Source organism: Sinohyriopsis cumingii, chromosome 4 (genome assembly GCF_028554795.1).
Source record: "Sinohyriopsis cumingii isolate HCF-2022 chromosome 4, ASM2855479v2, whole genome shotgun sequence".
Classification (NCBI taxonomy): Eukaryota; Metazoa; Mollusca; class Bivalvia; order Unionida; family Unionidae; genus Sinohyriopsis; species Sinohyriopsis cumingii.
In genome coordinates, this window is record NC_142964.1 from 120,774,246 (window position 1) to 120,797,008 (window position 22,763).

The 22,763-nt window shown below is 34.0% G+C and overlaps 1 protein-coding gene across 1 annotated transcript in view; it reads right to left on the reverse strand.

Moving 5' to 3' along the window:
* Positions 1 to 22,763, reverse strand: part of LOC149802012 (neuronal acetylcholine receptor subunit alpha-6-like) — a 225,373-nt gene that overhangs the window by 59,817 nt on the left and 142,793 nt on the right. Inside the window, exon 2 of the mRNA XM_089956412.1 lies at positions 13,809 to 13,853. Coding sequence (XP_089812538.1) covers positions 13,809 to 13,853 — 45 coding nt within the window. The remainder of the gene's footprint in view (positions 1 to 13,808; positions 13,854 to 22,763) is intronic.

Here is a 22,763-nt window from a genome sequence, read left to right on the forward strand (position 1 = left end):
TTCATTCAGAAACAAATTTAATCAATCAAAATGTAAAGCGCCTACTATGCGAGTGTACATTATTTGTTTCAAAATCAAACGTGCTGGCGTCTGCGTCTATTATTTGTTTACAATAGAAAGTAGTTGCTTTATGCACGTGAATGCAATATGAATTGCTCGCGAGTTCAATATCGCAAACTATTGCACGATTCTGACAATGTAAAGTTAACGGAATAAAAAATGAGCATATAATAATATATGTTTAGGACTATTTATCCGAAATATACAAGACAGTTTCTTCAGTATGACTGTTTTGAAAGTAGTTAAGCGAAATTTAGAGGACAGAAATATAACATTTATAGGCAGGGAGTTAGACAAATGAATTCGTTTTATCATTGCTTAGCCCAAGAAGAAGATGATGATGATGAAGAAGAAGAAGATGAATAATAATAATAATAATAATAATAATAATAATAATAACAATAATAAGAAAATATTAAATTAGCCTAAATTTGGAAATACGGATCTGAATATTATACGTCAGGACAGATAAACTTCCTACACGGAAAAAGAAAGCAGTTCCGAACGAGATATCGCCATTGTGGCGACGAAAGTAGTATCGTCACTTTGGCGATATAATTTTTCTCCCACCGATATATTTCAATATGTCACTATGAAATATATAATACGATAAATTATCATGCTCGTTCCTGCGATAAAGAACTGTGGATGGTCCCTGAAACACATTTTCATTTCCCTCTGGAATTAAAATTACTCAGCAAATGGAAAAACAAGCAATGCTTTCAAAGTTTATTTTTAAAAGAAACATTAATCTTTTTGCCAGACTTAAAAGAACCTCATGGACAAAAACACTTGTACATACACTATGTTGAGACTTTGATGCAACATGGCCCCTTAACGTGATAAAGTATAACAATTTTTCCCTTGTACACTGCCTGAAAGTCTTCAATGATTGTATTTGCCCAGCAGCTAAGAATTGTCGCTGGTGTTGTTATCCTAGTTAGTTGACAAAAGAAATCTTTATGCTTCCGCCACAGAAAAAAAGTTCAGAACACTCAAGGCTCGTACTAAGTGTCTCTCTCTCTCCCTCTCTCTCTATCTTTTTCCGTCTCTCTCTCTCTCTCTCCCACCCACCAATAAAGCTAATTATTTAAGCGTTTGAATTTTTTAAATAGATTTTATGGTTTCGAATATATATATATATATATATATATATATATATATATATATATATATATATATATATATATATATATATATATATATACATACATATATACATACATACATATATATATATATATATATATATATATATATATATATATATATATATATATATATATATATATATATATATATATATATATATATATAACGTGAAAAACTCTCACTGAAGCAAAATATTATCAAAATCATTACTAAGAGCTGGGAACTTGAAATAATGCAAGCGTTCAGGTATTTTTTGTTGTCAGCATTATTTACTTGAAAACGTGACTCAACAATGAGTACTGACAGCATTCTATGTAAATATGTCATTCTTACTGACACTTACCGATGTCATTTAGTCATTGGCATCTGTACATATGAATTTATTAATATATTGAATCAATACATGTATATTCAGTGGTTATATGTTAATTAAGTAACATTAATTAATAGATGTCATAATGCTGTGAGTAAAGAGTTCACAGACGGCAACCTATATTCATTGCTGTAACAATCTGTGAGGTTCGGCCAAGCCAACATTGGAATGATCTTGAGTATTCGTGTTTCACATCAAAGCCACACACCTATTGAAGGTATTGTATCATTGGTTTAGTAGCGAATTCAATGTATGTCTGAATTGTCTCAAAGAATCAAGATGCTGAATACCGTTGCTGAAAAGATCTCATAAGGTTTATTAAGATTTAAATAATGGTATGACTGACGTAACAAAAGGAACGTAAGTAGTATGACTCCGAAATAGGAATGTAATCAATAGGAAAGAAGTTAACTGCTCAGCTCTCCTCTTATACACCAGCATAAGGGGTGAAATCTCCTACTCGCAACGTGGAGTTTGCAAACATCCCACATCATAAAAGAACCCACACGACCTAATCCAACAAATAAGAAATAACTTTATTCTTCTAAAAACCCACCTGACCCCATCAACCAGTGAGAAATTACCTGAAACATGTGAACAGGTTCAATATATAGGTTATATTTTAATTGTCAACACCTATTGATAACTTAATATCTATACAAATATAATCTATATCCATATTAACAAAATTAGTTACGTAGTATTTGTTTATAGAGGATCATTTCAGTTTACAGTCATGAACTAAAATTACACACAACACAGATGCAGTCATGTACCAAACGTTACACACAACGCAGATACAGTCATGTACCAAACGTTACACACAACACAGATACAGTCATGTACCAAACGTTATACACAACACAGATACAGTCATGTACCAAACGTTACACACAACACAGATACAGTCATGTACCAAACGTTACACACAACACAGATACAGTTATATACCAAACGTTACACACAACATAGATACAGTCATGTACCAAACGTTACACAAAATATTGGTATGTATAACGTGTTAGTAATTCACTTTTTCACTGAAATGAAAATGGGGGTTTGGTGAATTTTTCTCTTACAAACCGATCAATACAGAACCCATGAATTTACGTATAGGTCTAAATTTGACACTACTTCATTACTCAGTACACAATCACACACAGAAATGAGGAGCTGAGATACTTAGATTAACGTTTCTCAGAGTGGAAGTGTCAATGGAGTGTTTGGAAATTGAATTTAAGTTACGATTAAATATAAGGGCGGCCAATGGCAAAAGGGTAAAGATAATTGTATCTTGATTACTACACTTACAATTGCAGGTGCTTGACTGGCTTAGCTATTAGCATAAATACACTGACCTAACAAATGAAGAATTTATGAGAGATTGATATAAAAACCGGACAAAATAATGTTAGGAATTTAGCTAATGGAGAATTCAGTGGTATCATTCAAAATGTTTTGATAACACAAAGAGGGCAAATAGTTTTGCACTGCTATCACCTGTTTTCTATCTATAGAGATCCGACGTTACCAGCACCATACTGAGCCTTAGTCCTTCCGACCATTATGAGAGAGAGAGATAGTGTGTGTGTGTGTGTGTGTGTGTGTGTGTGTGTGTGTGAGTTAGATTTTGAACGTAGCTTTAACAATTTTCTAGTCATGTTTCTACGATGTATGCACTGTGGCATAATGCCGCAGACATGTAGCATCATGTCCCATCCGGTCACGTTTATCCAGATACCAGGCCGACCAGTCCTAACACTGACATCTTAATGCTGAGCGCCAAGCGAGGCAAATGTAAGTACCATTGTGTAATTGTTTTTGTGTGTATGACTCTGTCGGAGTTCGAAACCGGGACCTCACGTATCCAATGCGAACGCTCTAACTACTTAGACCACTGGAGCGGTCTATTATGAAAGTGGACCCAAAATATCGAGCATATCCTTCATATATTGTAGAATTTTTATTGACGAAATGTCTTCTATTTGCATATACGTTTTCTTTGTAAAGTTATAGATTCTATTTACCTTTTCTTTGTAAAGTTATAGAGTCTATATATTTCTTTAAATATATGAAATAAATTCGATTATGTTCATTCAGAAAGTAGTTTTGTGCTCGTGCTTCTGTCAATTAAAGCTTGCTGTGTGAGTGATTGATTATTACACAAAAACATAAGGTTTCCAGAGAGCATTTTAACGTTCCATGCATTTTTGTATGGCAACTGCCTAGCTGAATTCCATAACTATTCTCCGTTATTATCTCCTTAGTGAAATGGACCGCATTTAGTATTTTAGATGAATGGACCACATTAACTGTCGTTGTCAGAGGGTTCTGACGTTAGAACAATTCCAACGTACGAAAGTACCAAAGGGAAGAAATAAATAGCTGCTGTTCGAGTTATCTTCTCTGAGGTTGTTACTAAAACGTTCAAATCCTTTTACCAATAACGAATCTTCTTGATTTGTGTAGCATTCAAAATTCAAAACCAGTTAAGCACAAATACCAAAATCTGTCTTTGATTAATAATATCTTGATGGCAATACTTTCATTTCAATTACCCAACATTCCAAAGATGTGTCACATTGGTCTGTCATTTTCATTTCCTAATTATTATGTTATATACGCACTAGAAATAATTCATGCTATTTGATGATAAATCGACTCTGTGTAAGTTAAGTACTTAGAAGGCTTCAAAAATAGGCTCTGCAAGTGGTAACGGGCTTTAAACGTAATTATTTATTCCATAATTATTGTTAGTGCATAAATAATCTTGGGCAATTCTTTTCTTTTTGGTATTTTTTTAAAGAAAGAAAGAAGAAAGCTTTAAATATACAATTATCAAGCAATTTGATACAAGTAACAGTTACGTGACCCAGTTTTGTCTCTATCGCATCAGCCGGAAAGAGTAATCATTTAAAACGAATTCATCCTCTTATGAACGCACAATCCGTTTAAATTTCAGTTCCATTGACAACTTTGCCAAAAATCTGTGGTTTTGTTGCTCTCTCTCTCTCTCTCTCTCTCTCTCTCTCTCTCTCTCTCTCTATATATATATATATATATATATATATATATATATATATATATATATATATATATATATATATATATATATATATATATATATATATATATATATATATATATATATATATATAACAGATGTCATTATGGCTCATCAATTTCAAGGTCATACAAATATTTTCCAGTATCAGCAACACTCTGAAAAAAAATAGTTGAAACATAATAAAGTTAAAAGGTTTAATTCCCGTAGAAACAGTCAAGTAAATTTTTGCAAACATGAACGTTTTTCTGTTTTATTTGTTGTCTTGTCGATGTTTTGTATTTGCCTTTGAGAACGACTCATGAAAGAGTCGAAAGCTCTCAGACTAGTTAGATACTTGTTTCGTACAATTAGTTGTCAGTTTATTGCATATATATATATATATATATATATATATATATATATATATATATATATATATATATATATATATATATATATATATATATGTAGAGAGAGAGAGAGAGAGAGAGTAGTAACCTGAGACTAAAGGATGAAGCGAAAAACATGTTCAGTAAGACATCATAAACGCTTGCTGATAATAGCCGATGTCAAATCTTTGTAAAAGGCAGAACAGATGAAATGTTAGTGATTGAAGTCAATACAGAGTGAATTTCTTTACAAAAAAAGAAAAAGAATAAGGAAAGAATGAAGGAAACATGATAGACTTGATTGAAAGGCAATTCGAATTGATGAATATAACTCATTCCGATCATCAGCATATACGACAATGAACAATCTCGTTGAATAGCCATGGCAAGTCGTTTTGAAAGAAATAATCACGCTACGTTTCCACATGTCTATGTATTCAGTCAATTTTTTCTTATCCGCTTTATCGGGGTTTGTTTACCTTGACCTTCGTCCCAATGCACCTTCAGCACTTCTTTATGAATTAAAACAAAAACTAAGCATACTTTATTGGCGAACTTTTCGAACCACAAGGACAGCGTCCGCGCTTCAAGTGAGTGAGTTAGCTAAAATGTTTATAACAAAAGTGTATAAACAAAATTATTTAGTGATATTGAAATTGGAACAGAAGAGGATATGTATTTTGATCAATCTGTTGAGGGCACAATCTCATTAAAAAAAACCCATCTTAATCTGAGTAGTATAAACGCGAGGCTAATCCTACCAATTCATTTCTGATTTAATAATCAACTCACAGTGACCTAGTTTTAAGAATGCTAAACGTATGTATACTTGCTAAGCTTTTACTTGGAGAACAATAATGTGGAGTGTCAGAGATATCGCCAACCCATCCACCCACGAACCCACCCACCCTCTCTCTCTCTCTCTCTCTCTCTCTAGTTTATTTACATTTGTCATCTATTGCACTCTGCTTAATATTTTCAAAGTTTAATGTTCAATTGAGTATCATCACATAAGGCATGCTTTACATTATACAGTCAGCGGCGTATCAATAAATTCTCCCCCCCCCCCTTGACTTCGGATTTGGGCGGTTCTTGGGCTGCTGCTACACCACTTTTCACAGGAAGTACAATTTCCAATACAATGCGCTCGAAGTTGCCTAAAACAAATTTTATCTATATTACTTAGGATTTTATTCAAATTGTCCGAAAATTAGCGCCAGTGGACGGGGCCAAAATTTCATTTTCATGGTTCATACTTGTGTGAACAACATAAGTTCAAAAGAGAATGGATAATCATATTGTTTGAATTCAAAATGAAAAAGAAAATAATAATTATATAAAAATAGTACTCTTATAATATTGTTTACAACACAGATCAAAAGTTTTACCTTATCAGTTTTAGCTATTGCAAAATAAACTTAATATTTTGTATTTTTTTAAAATTGGGGTTCGAGGATTAGTTGAGTAGGTAATATTGGCGTGATCAGAGAAAAGAATAATTACAACTCTGGATCACAGATGTATTGAAATCTGTAAAGTAATGTTTGGGTAGGTTGGATGAATGGATTTGAATACAAACCCGGACATATAAGCCTTGATGCAATTTTAAACCAAATGGTCGATCTCTCTCAAAGATAGGTTGAATTAGAAATCTGATTGACAGATAGTTGTCGACAGGTATGTCAGCAATAACTTGCTTTAATGACAGATTAATAAAGCCTGGTTGGAAGCTTCTGAAGTCGGTAGAGTTACATCCCTTTATAAACCTCTTGGGTGTTTATTATTGACTGACCTTTCGAATCAGCCTCCCGAATGGAAACCCTGCATTTATACAGTTTTGTACCCATTGCAAAACATTTGATATTTCATAAATTTTAAAACCTGGACCCAAACAAGTCATGTTATGAAGCAAATAAACTTGACGATAACATCAAAAGTAATTATTTTCTACTTATGCAATCAAAGGACATAAAGAAAACAAATTCTTAGCTATTTGCGCCAGCTCTGCCATGTTGAGATCTAGAGGTATGATTTTTTTTTGTCGTGTCCTTCCTAAAGCATGATCAGCGAAAATGTTTTTAAAAAATCAAGTTACATATATACCAAAAAATCTTCAGTTTTTCGGAGGAATTAGTGATATTGTTTAACTTGGACAACTCTGCGACATTATTAATAACAGCCTGAAAATTGCTTTCGTTCGTACACCTCAAGAGATGGAAGTCGCACACCGCCTAATCAATCTAGTCTCTAGAAAGTAGATGTGCTCGGTATTACCGGTATACCGTTTTATCGCGGTATCTGTTTCCGGTAGTACGTACCACGGTGCATTTTCATTGTACCTGTACGTCAGTAGTGTCCGTCAGTAAGGAATGTACGGAAACTCCTGAGGAATGATTTTACGAGTTTAATGATATTAACTGCGTGTTTTCATTATTCATGACAAAATAATTATAAAATATTTCTTTTTTGCAAAACGGTTGTATCTGTGACAAAGATGAATATTACAAACACAATTATATTTAATATCCTTTAATCACATGTTTGACACAAATCATGTGTGCCAACATTGTGTCCAAATGCAATTTTGAGGAACATATTGTGACCAAATCAAACTTTAGAAAATATTACCAGCCTGCCAAACAAACCAGAACACATCTCATGTTTTAGTTACAAACATTCGTATAGGAATGTGCTCATCTTATGTCCTTTGTAAGACTGCGAATTATCCTATGATGTTCAGAAGCGCACTTATTTTCTGTCTGAACTTTATGTCATTTCTCAAGTCAACAAAATATCTTCTCATTGCTGAGTGTGTTTTATGTTTATTGGCCCTCTCTAAATAGTATCGTTCCCTGCCTATTACATCTTAAGTATACCTATAAAATTGTATCAATATGCTCTCTAATGTCAGCTAGATGTGTTTCACAATATCAGCTATATTGTAAGCTTAATCACCCTCCTTTAGCTACAGCTTTTCGATTACAATTTGTACAACAATTAGCATACACATAGCAAACTTATCTAGCATAGGGTACTGGTCATTTAATCAAGGAAGGGGAGTTATGAGTTTCTTTTGAGCTGAAGTATTTTCTTTTCTTTTACGTAAAGAAAATTAATATTATTTATGAATCATATCATCGATACGAAAATAGTGCAATTTTACTATAAATTTGAGCAAGATATTTTTCTATCTACATACGGAAATTAAACAAAAACAACAACTCACCGTCAGTTAACATTAAATTATTGGTCCTTAATATAAGTGTGGTATACCACGTACGTATCGCGGCACATTGAAAAATAACACGGTAGACAGCGGTACACAATTTTTAGTGGTACCCAGCTCTACTAGAAAATACACAACCGTCTCTACTGGTGAACTGTCGCGTTTTCTTGCTTCACAACGATTGCTGAAATGAGAGGGAAGCGTGCCAGCCCGACAGAGAAGTAACGAGGGTTTCTCGTGTTTCCCCTCTTGCACCGCCAGTCCAGCTAACATTTTAACTTATCAAACTGAATATAGTAGGTTCTCTTTTTCAATAGATCAGAGCAAGAATAAATTTTCAAGCTAGTCCCTTCCCCAAAAAATCTCAGGAACCGCCCCCTCCCTCAATAAAAGAAAGTGTACTGCTTTGGTGAGATATTCCTTTCAAACATTTTTAGTGTCAAAGTCCGACGAAGATTGTCATCGATCGACCTAATAGGATCGAGAGTTGCTCTGATATGGGTTCTGTTAAACGTAAGGAAAAAAACGGATGGAGACAGCAGACCAGCTTGTCAGAGATGTCACAAATATTGCTGAACGGAAGAAGAAAAGGCCGATAGTAGTCAAATGTCATACATATTATGAACAGGGGAAGATTCGCAATGCAGCGTGTAACAGTTTGAATTTTGTAACATGTCATGGCAACACATAACTGAGTGAACGTTGAAGGGTCATCGTCACACATAGCCTATTAAACTGACGAATGTATCTAGGTATCGTGTAAAATCGCTAGACTTCGGTAGCTGTAATATCTCTGTTTGGGACGTGACATTTTTAATTAGGGTCCATTTGATAACGGTCAGACAGACAGACGAGGCAATGCGAATTTGGGGTTAAGGACCGGAAAAATGATACAGTTGAAATGATGCAGTGACAATGTTTGTGCTAGATGAAATAAGTGTCATAAAATGAAATTTTACTGAAATCACTTGATTAAGAAAGCGTGGAGATATAAGAAGTTATTTAAATCTGGATAGGCGTGAGTTAATTTTCGACAGCTTGATAAATTTAATCCCGATTGGCCATGCTAAATAAGGTGTGGTTGTGTTTCCCAGTCGAACATTAATGTTTTAAGTACTACCCATGTTCCAAGTTTTTCTGCGGAATGGGAAGGTCTTGACTGTGAGATTAGTAGAAAGTACTTTATCGTTAAAGTTTTCCAAGGGGCGCGTGCATAAAAATTACAAATACAGAGATAATATGATACGATAGGAGCGAGGGGGTCGCGAAAGCACAAATGAAATAGCTCCATATATGCACCCACCAAGTGGGCAAAAAAGGAGACAACCCAATTACTGCTGATGACCAGAGAGAGAGAGAGAGAGAGAGAGAGAGGGAGAGAGAAGGAGGAGGAGGAGGAGGAGGAGATGGAGGAAAAGAAATATGTCTCCTCTCGCAAGTCACCAACGTTGTATTTATAGGGTATTGATTTCATGATGAAAATTGTCTTATCGGTTTAAAGGGAGCTGCTAATTGCATTTTTTAAAATAAATTTGGCAATTATCTCTACGAAAAGTAAATCCTTCAAATGTCGTGTTCAATTTCATTATGTTTATATAATTGATTAAACTGGTATAGTTCTGCATATGGGAGCTCGTGTTGTTCTATTCTATATCTCTGTTTAGATCTATGTTAATTCCATTCATTAATGTCTTATTTTAATTATTTTTTTAAATCCATCCACGTAATAACACCGTGGTCGACCATCCTTTAGATATAGACAATCACCCAAACCACTAGATAAAAATGCGTATTTGGTGAAAATAAAATGTAGGAGAGACAATTTGGAGTTCTTGAACAGTGTCCAGTTGATGCTATGAAAAAGAGAAAAAGTCTTTCGAAATAATGGCTATGGGACTAGGATTAAAATTAATCAGACGCAGACTTTAAATTGACGGTCAACTGTATTAACCCTTGGACTGGGGATTCCTAGATGATAAGATTTACATTCTATCTTTGAATAAGATTTACATTCTATCTTTGAATGTTTATGGATTAAAAAGAAAGTTATGTGAACAGGACATTTTGAATTGCGTATTGGATTCTGATATTTTACTTTTGCGTGAACCCTAGGTCAAATCCAGTGATTATTATGATTTGAATATAAATGGTTTTGTGAGTGATCGCATAAATGCTAGAAAATCACATAAAGTTGGGAGAGATTTAGTGTCGGGGGATTTCGGTTGAATAAAACTCATTGCTGCATGATAAAGTATCCGTTGTCGAAGAATCGAAATATGGCTACTTGTGGCTTCGGCTCAGTCAAAGTATGTTCGAATGGGATGACGATATATTGCTCAGTCAGTTTCTAGGGTACTTTCATAATATTTAGACCGCGAGGTCCAACAGTTTACGATTGTTAACGACACTTAAAAGAAAACTGATGAAAGCCAGGAGGTCATAGCTCGTGGCAGATTCCTCTTTTCTTAAGTATATTCGAACGGGTAAAAGAACATATAATTTATCCGACGGAGTGAGACATCGTATGTTGGATATGTGGTAACGATAATATTTATTGATTGAAGACTGTTTAACAGCATATAATAAAAGACTATATAGCATCATTACCATTCAAAATGGTAATAAAAGACCAGTCTAACAGCAACCTACGCATTGAGTGTGAGTCAGGCACGCTAACCAATGAGTCACCGCGTCTTTCTATGCAACTGTAATGTACACATGTGTCCATCATAGACATGCTTAAATGCAATTTATAATGTATGCCACTGTGTCCAGTATAGGCATGCTGTAATGCAATTTATAATGTATGCCACTGTGTCCAGTATAGGCATGCTGTAATGCAATTTATAATGTATGCCACTGTATCCAGTATAGGCATGCTATAATGCAATTTATAATGTATGCCACTGTGTCCAGTATAGGCATGCTATAATGCAATTTATAATGTATGCCACTGTGTCCAGTATAGGCATGCTGTAATGCAATTTATAATGTATGCCACTGTATCCAGTATAGGCATGCTATAATGCAATTTATAATGTATGCCACTGTGTCCAGTATAGGCATGCTATAATGCAATTTATAATGTATGCCACTGTATCCAGTATAGGCATGCTATAATGCAATTTATCCAGTATAGGCATGCTATAATGCAATTTATAATGTATGCCACTGTATCCAGCATAGGCATGCTATAATGCAATTTATAATGTACGCCACTGTATCCAGTATAGGCATGCTATAATGCAATTTATAATGTACGCCACTGTATCCAGCATAGGCATGCTATAATGCAATTTATAATGTATGCCACTGTATCCAGTATAGGCATGCTTACGTGCAATTTATAATGTATGCCACTGTATCGAGTATAGGCATGCTTACGTGCAATTTATAATGTATGCCACTGTATCCAGTATAGGCATGCTATAATGCAATTTATAATGTATGCCACTGTATCCAGTATAGGCATGCTTACGTGCAATTTATAATGTATGCCACTGTATCCAGCATAGGCATGCTATAATGCAATTTATAATGTATGCCACTGTATCGAGTATAGGCATGCTTACGTGCAATTTATAATGTATGCCACTGTATCCAGTATAGGCATGCTTACGTGCAATTTATAATGTATGCCACTGTATCCAGCATAGGCATGCTTACGTGCAATTTATAATGTATGCCACTGTATCCAGTATAGGCATGCTTACGTGCAATTTATAATGTACGCCACTGTATCCAGCATAGGCATGCTATAATGCAATTTATAATGTATGCCACTGTATCAAAACAAATAGTATTGTTTAATGCGTCATGCTAATTGTAGCTCAGTTCTAAAGGAATATCCAGATTATTGATCCCGGGTGGCCGAGTGAGCTAAAGCGCTCCCCTTTACCCATCACTGGCGCCTCATCTGTGTCCGCGAGGGCTCGATTCTCAGGATCGTTCATTGTGTAAGTGAGAAATCTTGCCAGTAGCTTCTCAAGAGGTCGAACGTTCTGAATGGGTTTTTTTCCCCGGGTTCTTCCTCCACCAGGAATATAGATCGCCATGAATAGCCTATCGTGTATGGAATAATTGTGTTAAACCCCAAAATAGCAACACCCAGATTAAGACGAATACCCATAAATAACCCCAAAATTAAACCCTAGTCACAAAGTTAAAATTTTGCTTAAAAACCCCAAGCTGAATAAATTGCCTAATTAATAAGATTTATTTTGACATGAAGCCACATACGAGTGTTACTTCCCTCGAGTCATTTGTACAAGATAGTCCGATTAGTTTAGACAGTGTCATTGCCATCGCTGTTCTTAAAAAAGCAGTGCAGATTATAAGCATGGACGTAAAACACCCTAACCGTATATGCTATAGATGAACCCCTATCAGTACCAAAATGACATGTCATAATCATTGCAACGAAGCAATAGTCATACTATTAACTAATTATTTGTACTGTTTAACGTGTGAAATAATACTTCTTACTAACTCTAGCTTCAATCCTTGAGTTACATACTATTTTCCCAAAACTTCTTGGACACACATGTTTTTGACCTTAATGCGTTGCAACGGCTATCGTAAATAACTACACATCCTTTGTGTTACCTTCATGCACCCTTGGCAATCAGAGGATAACCGCATGAGTCATTATATACATATTTATGTAGTAATAAATCCACTGTAGTTACCAATTTACCAACTTGCGTGCAATTTAAACCTAGTTAAAAATTCACCACATTGGTCACTGGTTCCCATTTGAATGTCTGAGAGACCTTCTCAATAGCAATCTATATGTAGATAGCTTCGTAGGCGGTATGACTTCCTATAGTACTGTCATGTAGCCGGTTTCTATACATTAAATTAAGTACCAGTAGGGGTGTTGGTGATGAAACTAAATTGTTATGGAGAAAGATGACCAGTGGCATAACGATTCGGAAATATGCGGCTGTTGATATTAATGTAATCCTAAACTCATAAGGACGATACTTTATCAAAGCAAAGAAAAACGTTCGAAAGAAAACAAAATAGTGGTTATTACCGCAGTTAAAATCAATTTTGGTTTATCTTTGTTCCTCACAGATAAAGAAACAATTACAGGAGCAACCAAAAATATCTTCATTTGAAAACCTGGGACTTACATATAAAGGTAAATGTCCCTCATTGCTAGATTTGTTTATATCAAAGTTTAAGAGGCAGAAAGTAACGTTTAATTGGTCTGACTGTGTGAAAGCGTAGTCTACACTTTAAGAAAAATTTGTCAGTTTAATGGCCTGTTTGTTACAAGGAAACGTTGTCCGTTTAATGGCCTGTCTGTTAGAAGTAAACTTTGACAGCTAAACGACTTGCCTGTTAAAAGCAAACGTTGACAGTTTAATTGCCTGCCTGTTACAAGCAAACGTTGACAGTTTAATGGCTTGCCTGTTACAAGCAAACGTTGACAGTTTATTTGCTTGCCTGTTTAAAGAACACGTTGACAGTTGAATGGCCTGCCTGTTATAACCAAATGTTGTCAGTTTAATGGCCTGTCTGTAGCAAACAAACATTGTCAGGTTAAAGACATACCTGTTCCAACCAAACGTTGGTCGTCAGCACCTGATTGACTTCGTCCTGAAAAAAGAAGAAAAAAATAAGAAAAAATTAAAATCAACACAAAACTGTTTTCCACTTTTGTTATTAGTTCTAAATGACATCAGTTTAGTGTTACTGGCTGATCTGTATTATTCTTGACAAAACTGTAACAATTGTTTTTTAAAGTTGTTTGAAACATATCTATCAAACTTTGACTTTGAGTATCCAAGACACATCTCCACCTGTGTCCGTTCTATAATGGCGCAACTCCACCCATTTCCACTGGATAAAGACACATCTTATCCTCTTTCTCCTATAAAAAGAATATACAAAGAATTGTTATACCGTAAATCTCCCCCCCCCCCATGATAAAATGTTCCTATTGGAGCGTTTTACACCAATCTTTTCACTAAAATGTTTTCACCATCTGTTACAATAATAGTAGATCACTCACATCACTGTCCTGCGTTGTAAGAGTGAATATTAATCGCCTCTAACTGCATAATCCATAGATTAAGCCCGATCAGTATCAAAATGACCAGCAGGTCATGGACATATACAATGCTGCATATATGGAGCTGAACGTATCAGCTCCATTCGCAATTTTCTTTTAAATCTGGTAATGCCAATAAAACAATTGTGTTTGTTTCTTAGTACTTTCCAGACTTGACTATTGCAATTCTGTTCAGTCTGGTTCGTCTCAATATCTACAACGGAAAGTTCGCTCCAGAATCAAACACAAAATCTGTTCTCTATGCTACATTTCAGTGAATGCATCTAATAAAAAAACAAACATAAAGGTCTGAATTAACCCATGTGTACATTCCTTCTAGATATGCACTCTTTTGACACTTGTACTCTCACTATTCCCACGATTAAAACCAAGTCCCACGGACAACGTATGTTTGCGTTCAGGGTCCAGCTACCTGGAACGAGTTGCCTCTTGAACTTAGACACGATGATGCTGTGATCTCATTTGAGAGTGCTCCAAAAACCTCACATATGTATACTGTGATCTCATTCGAGAGTGCTACAAAAACCACACATATGTATATTGTGATCTCATTCGAGAGTGCTACAAAAACCTCACATATGTGTACTGTGATCTCATTCGAGAGTGCTACAAAAACCTCACATATGCATACTGTGATCTCATTGAGAGTGCTCCAGAAACCTCACATATGCATACTGCAAGAACAAACTAAAGACTTAATAATGTTATTTTATATTAATTATATGAGCATATTTTTGTTTGTAATTTAAAGGTGTTTGTGCTTTGCAACCTATATATCAATCAATCAGTCAATCAATCAATCAATCAATCTATATATTATTAGTCATTATTATTATTATTATTATTATTATTATTATTATTATAAATAGTGGTAGTAGTAGTACGATAAGTGTCATGATAATGATCATGTTTTCATAAAAAGCCTATTTAATGTCAGCTGACTATACAAAATGTGATTAAGGCGTTCAAATTCACAAGGATTAAACTCATATCGTATTCAAGATATATAATGTTGAAGGTGAGATGGGAGGCTGCGTTCTTGAGATGAAAGTAATTAGCACCCTCTTAGCCGGGGTATTAAAATAACAAAAATGGAAAATCGATTTCAGTGAATATCTTTCATCATAAAGTTATGCAACAGTGTTTCGTTAAGTAATTGGCCATTATTTACACACATCCGCATTGGTAACGTTTAGGCGTATTTTCCAGAGTATGTGTGCCCTGCGGAAAGTTCTACATCGCGTTTTGCGGTGGAGTTCCAACGTAAAACAATCTAATGAGAGTGATTTACGATAGGGAGCGATTTAAGGTGAAACAAAGCTTTTAACAGACGAAGCATGCAGGAAAGGAATAATATTTTAGTCAAACACGTAGTGTGCGTTTTCTTACTCTTAGCCTAGGAAACGTTTCGACCAAAGCTGGTCATCTTGTATAACAAAACGGAAAGCATTTACTGTATTGCTTTCATTAAGTTTCATTTTAATAATCTCATAAAATCCCAACATTATGACAAAGCTGACGAAATGACGAACGTTGCGTCAGAGCAAAACAAAGAGAAACATGAAACTGTACGAGAGAACTCCAAACTGCCAGTCGGGTAAAGAGAACAGGTCGCACATTCTGTTGAAATCTAATAATTTATTGTCTACTTCATAGTCGTTGCAAATAAAAAGGCTTCACAAATAATTGTTTTGTCCCTGTTTGACAATATCCACTTAAATTAAATAGTTATGTTGTATAAATGGCACGTGCAATAGAAGTTTTGTTTTAACACTCAGTTCAACAATTACATCGATAACATATTAGCAATTTAATTGAAAACTCATAATAGGAAACAACGTAAAGAATCCAGGAACACATATAATGAACACAGTTAAAAAAAATTGTATACTGCTCAGACAGTCGTCCGAAAACGGTGAGATGTGTTTGGTTTCCTTTCATTGATTTCTTTTTATTTCTCAAACATCAACAAGTAATTAATCGCTACGTCTACAATACAAATACCTAATCCTAATCGAAATACATATTAGTGCGAAGTTTCATTAAAAAATACGACCAAGATTCGACGACATCCAGAGTGCAGTCCCTTTGTTTTAATGGTTCTGTATGGTTAACCAAGCTTCCTTCCCGGAAAATGTTCAGCAAAGAAATGCCCTTTTGTTTTGGTGGCATTTTTTGAAAAATTGGATTCATGTTTTTCTTTAATGTGGCCTTCATGTTTAAGAAACGATTGGTGGCACTTTGCGCAATATGACGCGTTTAAAAAAGAAATAACGGAAATTTTATTTTCAAATGATTACTTTCATCATTATATTCACTGAATAAGCCTTGAAAAATATTTTTTTTGAAACCCTCTCACAGATAATTACATTTTTTGCGGATATATTTGGTTAGTTTTACTTCTGAAGCTTACTGATATGAATTTCCGTTTAAAATGGGGAAGTTGTTGTCGATTGATTCAACTCAAAACTGTAACGTGATTAGTTCATGATAACTCAAGTGACTTTTTACGAAAATTAAATAATTGTAACTGAACAAATATATCAATGTCTTTCAGATGAAGACTATCTCGATATAACTGCTTACGTAGAAGAAAATATTAGCCTACTCTTTCTCTTATCTGGCATACTCTCATAAATTATCAATAATGGGCGCTCTACAGATATTATGAACTTCTAAGAGAGTGATAGGTGGAAAGGTGAAGTTGTCTGCATTTGTATCACGCAAAATGGAGAGAATGCTGGAATACCTCTATGTTATAAAATTTCTTTTGATAATTTGCTTGTGGAAATGGTACTTCATCTAAGCACACAATTATGTTAACCATATTGGTTTTTCCTTTGTTCTTGAAACATTTGCCTGAAGTAGTCTTAAAATGCCCTAAATTTAGCATTTATTAAAATACCAGCTTCTGAACGAGCAATGAATGAAATACAAAATATATGAATCATAAAAAGTTATATCGGCTCTTTGTGTACAGTCTACGTCTGTAGTTCAGGTAGTGAAAATGACCAAGCATAGATAACATGTTTTTTTTTAAAAGGTGCACAACTGAGCTAAGCCCAAAGTGTATACTCTATAACAAAAATTAGCCTATTAATCATTCATCCCAAATAAATGGAATTAAATGTTCTTTTAAACATGCATGAGACATACAAGCACTGTTTGAAATAGCCAGGATAACCAGTGAGGAAAACCTGGGAAATTATTTTCTTCAAAACATTTAACCCATTGCAACGTAGGAACCCATCAATCACACACCAAAATAAATGGAATTAAATGTTCTTTTAAACATGCATGAGACATACAAGCACTGTTTGAAATAGCCAGGATAACCAGTGAGGAAAACCTGGGAAATTATTTTCTTCACAAACATTTAACCCATTGCAACGTAGGAACCCATCAATCACACACCAAAATAAATGGAATTAAATGTTCTTTTAAACTTGCATGAGACATACAAGCACTGTTTGAAATAGCCAGGATAACCTGTGGAGAAAACCTGGGAAATTATTTTCCTCAAAAATCTATCCTTTTGCAACGTACGAACCCTTCAGTCATACAGTCATACACCAAAATAAATGGAATGAAATGTTCTTTTAAACATGCATGATATACACAAGCTCTGTTTTAAATAGCCAAGATAACATGTGGAGAAAACTTGGGAAATTATTTTCTTCAAAAATCTAACCGATTGCAACGTACTAAACTGTAGAGTGCCACTTAGGTCTAAGAATTTATCAAGATCTTGTAAAGTCTTTTGAATAAATATTAATACTCCATGTGCAATAACCATTTAGTCTTTGAACAGAATGCAGATCCTTGTGGGTCTAATCCACCATACATGTCAAAGGACGTAAAGGCATAAACATAGGATAACCTGATGGCAAAACATAGGATAACTGACGGCAAAACATAGGATAAGTGACCGCAAAACATAGGATAAATAACCTCCCAGTGGTAAAAGCAAAAATACAAGATAAAATACCATCTGTATGAGGGAAGATAATCCAAATGAGAGATTTATTGATCATGCCAATCTAATAATGATTCAGAATTAAAATTGGGGATATTTATAATCTCTGGGGAAATTTCTTTGTTTCAGTATGACGTGTTAAGTACGTCTAATTTAATTTAACTGTTTGTAAGTTTTAAAATCTTTTCATTTCTAATTTCATTACATGTCTAATAATGTAATTTTGTTTACTAAGAATTTGATATTTTCCAGAAATTCAGTTTCAGTTTGACCTGACTCTTTCTGACTCTTTTCATAAACACATAGAAACACTGTTTCTATTTTTGATTTTGTTTCCGACCTTGGTTCAGAAATCACTGAGACAAGTAAACAACTTTCTATTTTTATTTTATTCTCGGAGTAAATTAATTGGTTTTTATCAAGGTCATAGATGTAAACAGCTTCTATTTCGCAATTCTGGATTTTCCGAAATTGCGCAGTATTTAAATTTAATAGTGATGTTTAGAGAGATATTTCTCAGTTTAGGCTTTACACTGGAAATTGTTTGCGACCAGTTTGGAGTTATATATTAATTTGTATTCGGATTATTTGGATTCAAAAAGATTAATTCTTTTTCCTGGAAATATTAGAGTGCTCATACAGATTTCTTAGACAAAGACATTTATTTAAATCTTATATGGAAATTCAAACTCGGAATATTATTGTCTGTGGAATAACAAACAACTGTAGACACTACATCACGATACTTTCTACAGTATACGTCATCGCCTTCCATTTTGGGTTTTCGTCGAGTCTCGATCTAAAATTTCATTAGAACATTTCATTACTACGACTTCTAAAATTTAATTTGTGGATTATTCTTGGATTATTTTTGGATTTTATTCTCAAAACCAAAAGTTAAGTATTTTAATTTTTACATTGTTTTTCCAGGGAAATAAATTTTTTGTTAAATTTTTCAAAGCTTCTTATTTTCACTCTTTCTTTTGTTACTGTGTATTAGAGCCTCAATACGTAACATAAGAGATGTAAATTCATTATAATATTCAATTTGTATAGATGTCTGCGTCCATTGTTTTCATTAGTGGTATCATGTGGCAAGTATGATCCCAGTCCTTTCATGCCTTTGGTGAAACGTCTTTCAGAACTACCTCTACGTTTGTCTCATAATAACCTATAAACTTGTCCCATAAAAACCTGTAAACGTGTCCAAAATAACCTAAAAACTTGTCCCATTAAAACCTGAAATCTTGTCCCATATAACCTACAAACTTGTCTCATAATAACCTACAATTTCGTCTTATAAAAACTTACGAATTTGTCCCATAAACACCTACAAACTTGTCCCATTAAAATCTACAAACGTGTGTCCCATATAACCATGTAACCTACAAATTTGTCTCATAATAGCCGACAAACTTGTGTCATAAATAATAACCTACAAATCTGTATGATAATAACCTACAAATCTGTGTCATAAAAACATACAAACTTGTCCCATATAACTATGTAACCTACAGACTTGTCTCACAACAACCCATCGAATTGTCTCATGATATGCTACAAACTTGTGTCATAAATAATAACCTGGAAACTTGTATCATAATAACCTACAAATTTATCTCATAATAACCGACATATTTGTCTCATAAAAACATACAAATGTGTATCATAAAACCTACAATCTTGTCCCATAAAACCCTACAAACGTATCCCATATAACCATGTAACCTACAAACTTGTCTTACAACAACCTACAGATTTGTCTCATAATAAGCTACAAACTTGTGTCATAAATAATAACCTACAAACTGGTCCCATATAACCTAAAAACTTTTTTCGCATAATAACCTACAAACTTAACTCATAAATAATAACATATAAACTCGTCTCATGACGACCAATAAACGTGTCTCATAATAACCTATACACTTGTCTCATCAAAATGGTAATACCATATAAATATTGTATATAAACACGTGTTTTGTTTTATAGGTCTAAGACGATATAAATGATCTGAAATGGAAGAAATCCATTTCAAGTTGTAGTGTCTGTAATGGTTCTTTTTTCTAGTGAAATAAATGGATTCACATTTTTTAATTCAAAGGACAAATGAAGCATAAATAAAGCACGAGCTGCAATCAACGGACAAAATACATACGATAGGATTATATAAAATTATTCAAGCCAATGGGTTAGCAAGATTTTGACACAGCCTGAGAAAAGGAGCCGAAGCTCTCCGGCGAATTTGAAAATGTCGTTTTCGGTCATTCCGCACTCGATGGAATGAAAGCGTTGACAATACACTGCTCTTTCAACGTCAATACATCTTCCACACAGCTCCGAGTAGTTTCAATCAAAATGAGATTACTGGCACATAATTTTTTAAAATATTTTTATTCTCTTAATAATTTGCATGTACCGAACAGAGAGCACGGAAACAATTTTCTGGAGACAATTGTCTATTTATTGTAATAGCAGTGTAATTTATACTTAATTTGCATTGTTTTTAGTTATTTTGTTTTTAAATTTTGTTTTATTTTATTACACAATATTGAAATGTAACATTGTAGGTTGGACTTAACTTTATCCAAAATCAAGTATATTTTCTACTTGACCTGAATGTTTGATTTTTTATTCTGTAAACAACTAATACGTAGCTAAAATATTCTCTGTGTGTATGGATTTAATATCAGAATCATTATTAATATGATTAAACATGTTTATTTGGGTCTGGGTCAAAGTTTTTCGAATTCCCCCACAATTTTCCTGGTGTACCTGACATAACCCAGGTGATATATCATGATTTTAGTAACAGACGTTCTGATAATAACTAACATTTTATTTTGTTAACTTTAGGAACTTTCTAGAAGGTTATTTTCTATTAGGTAATTTCTTTTCAAGAACATTTTGTAAATTGTGACCGTAGGTCAAGTGGGAGACTATGTAATCTTGTTACTAGAAAGATTATTCATTCGTGCTTTAAGACCTATCAGACTCAGTTTGTATTATTGTTGTGAACAGAATTGCATTTACGCTGGAATTTATTTCTTCAGATTATTAAATTCAGCGATTATTTTCTCTTGAAATAGAGTGCTCAATAAAAGATAATATTCTTTGATAGAGACATTCACTGCGATTTAATTCATACATGGAATTACATTACTGTGTTTCAACAAAAGACTGTTGGTACAACAACACGATACAGGCCCCCAGATGCACATCAACGCCTTCAGCGTTGGACCTAATTTGGATTTCCACTAAAGTTAATTCTGATCTTTAATTATTAGGATTTATGCCTGTAATTGTAGGATTATTTGGGGATGTAATTCCCAATACCGTACGTTCTTTTTTGTTACATTTTCACTCTGTATTCTAGGGAAATAAATTATTTGTTGAATTTTACAAAGCTTGTTGCTTTTCATTTTCTTCTGGTACTTATTTTAAGAGTATAGACTCGTAACAGTAGGAACTGTTGATTTTTGGTTTTTACGTATTTTGTATGCTCAAACTCTTGATTCAATCAGACAATTTACTTCTTTAGGATTTATATCATAATAGCAATGAGTGATTAATGACGACAGTTCTGGTCTTTTCATCAATAGTCTCAAATTGTAGACTGTTCAGACTTAACAAAACACCATAGCCCATCCAAACGGAAGTACATTTTCCTCTGTAATATTACTGCTTGTACCAAATTAGCTTAATTTAAGACTGTTTTAAAGTGTTAGACTGTGAATTGATTGGAACTCGGTAATTTAAACGCTGTTCGAGGGAAGAAAATTTATTCTGAATCTCCAGTAAAATCAAATTACATTTCAACGATATTTTATTTGCGTATCTTACCTTTGTGCATAAAGGAGGTCTTACGTCTAAAGTAGTATGTTTGCAATTCAATGTATGCAAACCAAACAAACATTCCTTTTGGAACAATGCCCGATTTTAACAGCCTTAGTATCTGAGCAGAGTGGAAAGGATTATGGATTTTTGAAATACTGCAGATAAATATTTTTAAATTTCATTTGATGGCTGTTCTATGGACTCTAAACTGTTACAAAACAATTTAAGTACAGACATTATACCTTGGATTTTCTTTAAGTTTGCTTCTATAAATTACCCCGTAATGTCAAGGGCAAAGACGAGTATGCTGAATCTAATGTACATATAATGCTTACTCTAGTCAACATATCTTCTTTTGTCTTATCTCTCTCTCTCTCTCTCTCTCTCTGTATCTACTGCATGAATCTTGTAATGGGGGATATCCGATAATAAAATGCGAGTCAATCTTAAACATTCAAACAGATGACCAAAATATAATATATTCAACATAAACCGTTTTTACTCGCTTGTAAGTCGAGCCCAAATGTAAGCTGCATAGACACAAATTTACCGTCACATAATGCGCCTCCAGATTTAGGTCTGTGTAGCTTGTTATGAACAATCAGTAGAAAAACAACATAGA